This window comes from Theobroma cacao, chromosome 6 (genome assembly GCF_000208745.1).
Source record: "Theobroma cacao cultivar B97-61/B2 chromosome 6, Criollo_cocoa_genome_V2, whole genome shotgun sequence".
Lineage (NCBI taxonomy): Eukaryota > Viridiplantae > Streptophyta > Magnoliopsida > Malvales > Malvaceae > Theobroma > Theobroma cacao.
In genome coordinates, this window is record NC_030855.1 from 22,402,062 (window position 1) to 22,410,502 (window position 8,441).

Below are 8,441 nucleotides of genomic sequence, written 5' to 3' on the forward strand. Positions count from 1 at the left end.
TGACAAAATGGTTGAGCAAACTTGAACTGGACATTTATCCTCATAGTCCTTTCATATCTGTTTCGAGATTCTAGTGTACTATATTTATGTTGATTTCTTGGACAAGAAACTATAGCCCATTCACACCCATTTCCTCTATAGACCACTCACACCCATTTCCTCTATAGCCCACTTTTATTTTTTACTTTGACAATGACTTCAAACAGGGAAGACACCGAAACCCAATCGAAAAGGAAAAACAAAACCAAATGTGAAAGAATCTTTTGCTTTCAATGTAACATTAAAAAATATTTGGATTCTGGCATAATGTTATTTTGTCTTATAACCTTTTCTTTCTCTTTTCATTAACTTCATCATACTGATTGGGAATGCAACTGTCAACATTAAAAGCAATGCTTCTATTTTATTAAATAATTAGTTATTCTTATCAAATGTAATGCTTAAAGAAAACATGGTTAAAACACATTAAATTATTTAGCCAGAAACATAAAAGCACCAGCCCCTGTCAAGTGATAAGAATAAGCCATTGATTTTTGGCAATTTGCAGAGTGTAAAACTCTGAAGGGCAGAACCAAGGGGAGGAGGATCAGCTCTTTGTTGAAAATTTTGACTGGCAGTCTGGCACACTCTATTAAAAAAAATAAAAAAAGATAGAGGTTCAGCCTCTAATGCAATGCTCTGTTGTGTACCCTTTCCCCTGATTGGAGAGTGCAGCCCACACGCCTGAAAAGAGCTAGAGAAAACAATAATAAAACTACTGGAATAGCAAGTAGTAGCAGTAAGTAAGGTACAGCAAACCTGAGAGCCAACCCGAAAAACAGAGAAAGGAGAGCCAGTGCGTTAAATGCAGTTACGAAGACAAAATGAAAACAAAAACCAAAAAGAGCAGCAACAGGCCAACAGCCGTCCTCCAGCCGCCAGCCAGGGCCAGCCGGCCAGCCAGCCAGCCACCCGCAGCGCGGGGTTTCTTTCATTTTTCAAAACAAAACAGCAGCAACAACAAAAGACCCCGGATACTCAAAAAAATAATTGAAAATAAATTTTAAGTAATTTACATTCAACCCCTTCAAAACTTCTCTATTTTCCTTTTTTTTTTTCATCGGGACTCGTGCAAATCTATAAGCTTTCTCTTTCTACTCTCTTGTCTAGTTCTGCTTATATACCCACAAAGAACCTTACTTTCCTCCCTTAAACCCCCCATTCTTTTTTTTTTTTAATTTCTTCATAGAAATTAAAATATAAAAGCTACTACATTTTTTTTAGTTTAACTCTTGTCTTTGTCTTTTGTCTTTCTCTTAACAAATTTTAGGGTTTAACATGTGCTCCGCTACAATGTCTCAAGCAGCCCACAGCGGCCCTGGCGCTTTCCTCATGCTACTACACTTTACCGGGACATTGTTTTTGCCCAGAAGGTATTTTTTTTCCTTTTCCTTACTAGGTTTTTTCAAGTGTTTCTCTTTTCTTTTTGTAGTGTTTCTTTAGCTGGTCTGGGTGAAGCTTGGTTTATTTTCATTAATTTTTAGTGTTATTTTGTTGTGTTAGCATCTGAGTTTTGAGCTTTTGGGGATTTTCTAACTTATGTTTGCTTTATTTTATGTTAAAAGAATGTTTGGGTTTATTCAAGTCTTGGCATTTTTGCCTATGCTATATATTGCTCTTCTACTAAAATTATGGGTTTTTACCTTGGCATTGTATATTTTTGCTCCAATGATAACAATGTTGTCTTACTCTGCTCTCTTTTTCTGTTCACAACCTTGATTTTGTGTCATAGCCATAAGAAATGGGGGGCAACTTTGCTTGTTATTTCTTCTATTGCTGTTGCATAACTTTAACTAAAAAAAGTAACTTTTATTATGCTGAATAATACATTAGTGCTCCTTTATAACTGCAATCGAAGGATGGGTAACCAAGGTGACAATTAGAACAATCGGTTTAAAATGTTTGATTGCTTGTGCTTTATACATTGTGATATTGTAGAGGTTACAATGAGGTTCTTTCCAATTTACGACTATTTGGTGTGCCTTGTCTATGGAGAAGAAAGTTCTGCCTCAGGGACATATATTCTTAAAGGTGACAATTAGAGCAATCAGTTTAAAATGTTTGATTGCTTGTGCTGTATACATTGTTATATTCTAGAGGTTACCATGAGGTTTTTCCAATTTATGACTATTTGGTTTGCCTTGTCTATGGAGAAGAAAGTAATGTATCTCAGGGGACATATGTTCTTAACGCAGTTCCTATTTGTTTTAGTTTATAGTTTAAGGGTATAAAAGGAAAAAATACAGAAATTTCAATGTATATAAGCATTTGATGGTATGATGTCAAGGTCTCTCATTGGAACAGTTTAAGAGTTTAAATTTTAGTGTTGGGTAGAGTGCCATATTGCAGAACGATATCTAATCAAAATGTTGATATAGAACGCATGTAATGCTATGCACAGATGTGCTTGTGTAGATTGAGGTCTCTAGTGCAGTTGGATGGACCGTTTGGATTGAGGGACCTGATATACACGTGCTCTTCAGATTTGACTTATCCCATGTTAATATTGTACAGTTCATGTTGATTTCAGATATCTACTTCCCTTGCAACTTCTGCCATCTTGGTGATGGGAAAGAAAAATACTGATATATAAGAAGGAATGGTTTAAGTTTTCTCTAAGGTCTGATAGATTTTCGGTATTACTAAATTTTGTCTAATGGAGTGGAACACACCTCTTAAGTCTTATGCTAAGTTTTACTTTAGATCCTTTACATAAACCATGACTTTTCTACTTAAGCCTGGAAAAATGGCTGTCCCTTGTTGATATATAGTCATTTGTGGGTTTTGTAGCATTTGCATTGACAAAACTATAGAGTATACATATTCTTCCCTAGTTTTGGGAAACCATGTATCTAGGACTTTTCCCTGCCAATTTCTTCTGGAAAAGACAAGGGAGGGGTGGGGGTATGGTGAGGTGGATGGAGATCTTGGTCGACTAAGTTCTGGATTTGAACTTTACTTGAGAAGTTATAGGATTGTAGAATGAATGTGTGAGCTAAAGAAACTAATTGGTGGAAAGGTTAACATAAATTGGAAGTGGGTCGTGCAAAAGAAAGGGGGTCCCTCATGAATTTACTTATAATGACTATATTTAAAGATCTAGGATCATAGTTTTCATTCACCCTTGCCCTACCAAAACGTTTTCCTCCACTTCTAGAGGTTCTTCAATCATACTGAGTTCCTATTTGGCTAGTTGATCCATTTGGATAACAGTGTGGATTTTAATTGTTTAAGTCCATAGACGGCTGTGGAAGGGAGTTTTCTGCTTGATAGAAGTTTGCTAATAATATGCATTCTTAAAGGGAGAACCTTAAGTGATAATGAATGGACTGACCTGAAAGTCACTGCCTGGTGCATTTAGCAGCTTTATACCTTCTTGCTTGGCTTTGTAATACTTTAAATTGTTAAAAATGATAAGAGTATGCCATTATTTTTCTTTGAAGATGTTAGTCATATTATTAGGACCAGCTTATTGTGATTCTAAATTCTTCCAATAAGAAATTCTAATGAACCTCGTGATGATGGCTACAAAAATGCTGTAGGATGATGAAGTTAGTTTGGTCTTATGTTTGAATATTCTCAGGGATTGAAAGGAGAGTGATCACAGTGAGTTTTGCAAAATGCATTTATTTTATGCTGGCATCAAGTGATCCAAAAATGTGTCTATAAAGATTTGTTTATTGTAAAATTTACCCCAGAAGATTCAACTTTGATGTCATCTTTTTGGGTGGTTCTGGTTAGATATCTTTTTCATTTTCTGGTGTTATCTTCCTTTTACTGTTCAAATGCATCCATCTTTAACTATGTTGCATAAGTTTGCTTATTATTGTTTCTGATTTATAATGTTAGGTCCAGAGATGATGCAACCGATGCCTGCTGGATGGATATTGCTCTATTCTGACATTAGTTGCAAAAGACTTGCCTTTGTAACGTATTGTTGGAAATCATGGATTGACATACATGAAGTTTGGAATAGGGAATGAAGCCATTGGTCCGTGTAGCATAGGATAAAATTTACTGTAAATTATCGATCTATTTTGAAATTAGTTAGATGACAGAACGATGCTTCAGCTTTTATTTGTTCAGTTCTGATTTTAATGCCATTAACTATTGATCTGAGATTTCCTTTTACTTGCCCCCACTGCCTTGTATTCGCATGTGCACACCTGTTTGCTCTTTAGCTCTTGACTACCAGACGGTTGGAGAAACTGCCTAAAAGGATATGCCTGAATATTCTGAATCAGTATCTGCTCCTGACATCTGTTGCAGGTTAAAGATATACACTTCTATGTCAATGCTGAAGGTGCTACAAGGAGATAGGTAATTGAAACAAGGATTAAAGGGAAAAAAGAAGCATGGTTTAGATCAATGTAGAATATTGTGTATTATGCTGTTGGTATTGTTTCTCCTTTTCTACTCACTTCTTGCTGGTAACCATACGCAGCCTGGGGAAATTTATGATTGATGATGCTAAACTTTTTTCTTTTTCAGAGAGTCGAGTGCTAAACAAACTATACTACTAATGAATTATTACTACCAGTATTTGTACATGAGCTGTTTTGACTTTTGAGTGACAGTATGATCATATATGACTGGTACAGTTGGAAAATAGTCTCATGACAGGACAAGTCAATTGTCGTATTGTCGGTGGCCTTCACGCTTGTCGCTTGTGGCCTCTTGACCGGTTAGTGGGCTTTAATCTTGGACCACAACACTTGTCGACAGGGGCCAGACGACTTTGCGATCGGTTGTCGGATGTTTGTTCCACCACGCTGCTCTTTCAGGATGTTCACTTTAAGAGATGGGACTCGAATCATTTTTCAGATTTTCAACTCTGTAGACATCGACATAAGATTTTCCACGAAGCTCGTGGGAATAGAATCCCTTAATGTAGTCTACAACTCCTATTCTCCTGAACAGTGCTGGAGTCTCTGGAGTGATGAGACTTGGTGCTGGACCCAGATCTCCATCCAGCTTTGGACTGTAGAAAGTGGCAACAGAAAGCCTTTCTTTCTCTTGGTTAACAGTGGCACGATGCTCAATGCTACGGTAAATCCCATTGGAAACAATCTGTGGACGGAAATTGGTATGTATACAACAGACAGAAATGAGAGAAGTCAGGATGGAATCTGCTTAGGCTTTAACAATCTGGTGATTAAATACGATGATGGACACACTACCTCCACAATGTCTCCAATGTTGATGACAAAAGCATTTGGAAGGGGTTTAACAGGAATCCATGTGCCATCTTTCCTTATTTGGAGACCTTCCACCTCAGTGATTTGAAGCAGAATGGTGAGGCCGCCGGCGTCAGAGTGAGAGTTGAGGCCGATGGCACAATCTGGCTGCGGACATGGAGGATAATAGTTCATCCTCATCCCTTGAAATCCTTCTTCAAACAGAGTTCTCATATCATTGGGGTCCATCCTTAGAGCTTTTGCCATAAGGTCCAGCATTTTCATGGCAAGAATTTTCAGTTCTGATGAATAAAGTTCCAAGGTTTCTCTGAAAATTAAAAACATAAAAACATAAAAGGGAGTCTTATCTTCATCTTTACTCAATTATTAGCACGCAGCAACTCTAAAATGGTAATCAAACGATCAAAATTGTTACTTAGCCTTATAAGGTACATTTTAATTATTTTTCAACTATCCAATTATTGAGAGAGAACCTGAGTGGGAGAGGAAGATTCGGGAATAGGTGAGGTTTCCTCAAATGAGTTGGAAGGGTAACCATGTAGAACATATCTCCCCAGTCGAGCTTCTGCTCCTCAGACACAACAAAAGCCTGCCCAAATCCCTCAATCTCATCTGGTTTTTGCCAAAACTTTTTCTTCTCTTCCATTGGAAGATTGAAGAACTCTTGGATCCCCAACTTCACATTTTCCACCAACGCAGCGCTCACCCCATGATTGATCAGCTGCAACAATATTTACAAGATATAATTATCTTCCAACATGTAATGTTTGATTCTTATTCACACCAAGCACAGCTTTGACTTCTATACCTCAATATTAAGTACCAAGATTAGTTCGTCGACTTTTTTTCCCCTTTCGCTTTTTAGAGAAGCATTATTATGAGCTTAATTGATCTTTTCTTAATTATATAGGAACAAAATCTGAGTGAATTTCTAGCCCAGCCCATACAAATTTTCTACTCCAATTCTTACTTACTGGTTTTGAACTTCGCAACCTGCAAGCAATAAAACTTTCAATAGTGGATATAGAGGCATATATGTAATTGAGTAGTACCTGGAAGAAGCCCCATTCTTTGCAAGCGTGGTGCAATTTCTCCGACTCCGAGTCTTTGAGATGTTTGGAAGACAACTTTTGCATGTCTATGACAGGGACTTGGAGCAGAGAAGAATTGGCGTTGGATAAGAAGGGAGCAGGGTCTTCATCAGTACTGCGCAGATATCTTGATGGAACTTCGATGAGATGCTCCTTAGCCAGTTCTTGAACACAAGGCACCAACAGGGAGGCCCCTAGTTTTGGTGGTTGTGTTTCCATATGTGAAGCTTAATTTGGAAATTGGCACTCTTCTTTCTGTCTCTGCTGGGTTTCTTGCAAATCTAAAGATCAATCAATTAGAACCAGGTTTTTGTATAGATGTGATAGGATTGGTGATTTTTGATTGAATTGGTATGTAGGTTGTGTCTTGATTCCTGCCTTGGATGGAAAGGAAATTTTGGATGAGGAACGAAAGGAAGTTTTTCGCCGTGTGGTTTTCTTGCAAAGCTTGGATTTTAAGTTGATATGGTGCTGTCTTTGTACTCTTATAGGAATTTGATTATAATTTTGTTTTATTGAAATGAAATACTTATTTTTTTAAAAAAAAATATCGTGAGGAATAATCATCTTGATAAGTGTATTTAAAAAATAATCATCAAAATATATGTAATTATTTTTAATTATATTTAATCATAATTTGATAAAAATATTCTTAAAATTATTTTAAATAAATTAAATCATTTACCACAACTTCTTTCCATTTGTGCCTCTGATTTCTCTCTCTCACCATCAAATTCTCTTTAATTTTATCGAATTCTCTCTTCAGCATTCATTTGCTATACTCCCGATATCTCTCTCCAGTGTTTTTAAGACACCAAGAGATGGTTTTGATATGGGTGGTTATTTGAAAATTTTGATTTTTAAGTATTTTGGATAAAAATAAAATGGTAAAAATGATTGCAGATATTTTAAATACATTTGAAATAGATTAATTTGAAATCTAAACACTAATAAATTTAAGAATTCGAAATTTATAGACCTAAAGTTTCAAAAGAAATTTTTTTCGATTTTTAATCAAAATAGGTGTTTTACATAAAAAAATTTATGTTTTGATTTATGAAAACATGTTAGAAACACTTTAATCAGTGTCAAATTGTCAAAAAAAAAAAAGAGAAATGAAGAGAGTTGAAAGGATTTAAAATTTTAGTTTGTAAGTAACAACATTTTTTGCATTAAAATGTAACATAATTTTTTTGAATATAGTGTGTAACAATAATATTTTTTCAATATGACGTATAACAATAATATTTTTTACAATATAACGTGTAACATGTTTTTATATATAGTATGTAATAATAATATTTTTCTTAACATGATGTGTAACAACTTTTTTTAACCATGACGTATAACATGCTATTGCACATGGTGTGTAACAATAATATTTTTTTTCAACATGGCGTGTAATAACTTTTTTTAATCATGGTGTGTAATATGTTTTCGTATATGACGTGTAACAATAGTATTATTTTTTTTCAATATGGCGTATAATAACTTTTTTTAATCAACGTATAATATATTTTTGTACATGACGTGTAATAATAATGTTTTTTCAACATTGTGTGTAACATTGTGTAATGGCGTGTAACATTATTAAGGGTAATTTTGTTCAACTTAATTAAAAACAATCAAAATTATAAAAAAATATTATTTTTGAAAACATCTTATCTTTAAGGGTAATTTTTTAGGATAAAATACTCCAACCCCTTAAGTTTTAATTAATATTACACAGAAGTCCATTAGTTTTCAAAACGAACACTCCGTCTCAAAACTACAAACACTGTTAACAAAAATAATGAAAAGATTAAAATACTCTTTCTTTTTTATTAATTTAAAAATTATTATTATATTTTTTAAAAAATAAAAAATAAAGAGCATCGATCAGGACTCTCCAATGGAAGTTTTTTTTTTAATTAATAAAAAAATAAAATTATATAATTATAATTATAAAAATTAATAAAAATAAAATTATTTTTTTACTCTTACCACACTAACAAGTTGATGAAAATATTAACAATTGACTAACAATTAATCTTATGTGTTCAATAAAAAATAATTTTTTAGAACAGGATATCGAATTTAAAAATTAATAAATCTTTATATAATTTTGATAAAA

General features: G+C 34.2%; 1 protein-coding gene and 1 long non-coding RNA gene across 2 annotated transcripts; one reads left to right on the forward strand and one right to left on the reverse strand.

Annotated features, from left to right (window-relative positions):
* LOC18596578 lies at positions 1,181 to 4,170 on the forward strand. The gene is made up of 2 exons (XR_001928556.1): positions 1,181 to 1,412; positions 3,889 to 4,170. It is a non-coding gene; the product is annotated as an uncharacterized LOC18596578 (long non-coding RNA).
* LOC18596579 (protein SRG1) lies at positions 4,411 to 6,771 on the reverse strand. The gene is made up of 4 exons (XM_007025155.2): positions 6,290 to 6,771; positions 5,711 to 5,958; positions 5,220 to 5,544; positions 4,411 to 5,109 (listed from the first exon to the last, which is right to left on the reverse strand). The coding sequence occupies exons 1-4, from the start codon at positions 6,545 to 6,547 to the stop codon at positions 4,834 to 4,836; spliced, it is 1,107 nt and encodes a 368-aa protein (XP_007025217.2). The 5' UTR covers positions 6,548 to 6,771; the 3' UTR covers positions 4,411 to 4,833.

Coding starts and splice junctions, on each gene's coding strand:
- LOC18596579 (XM_007025155.2), bottom strand. CDS start 6,547: ATGGAAACACAACCACCAAAACTAGGGGCCTCCCTGTTGGTGCCTTGT. Junction 5,959..6,289: donor AAGAATGGGGCTTCTTCCAG/GTACTACTCAAT, acceptor ATATTGTTGCAG/CTGATCAATCATGGGGTGAG. Junction 5,545..5,710: donor AATCTTCCTCTCCCACTCAG/GTTCTCTCTCAA, acceptor TTTAATTTTCAG/AGAAACCTTGGAACTTTATT.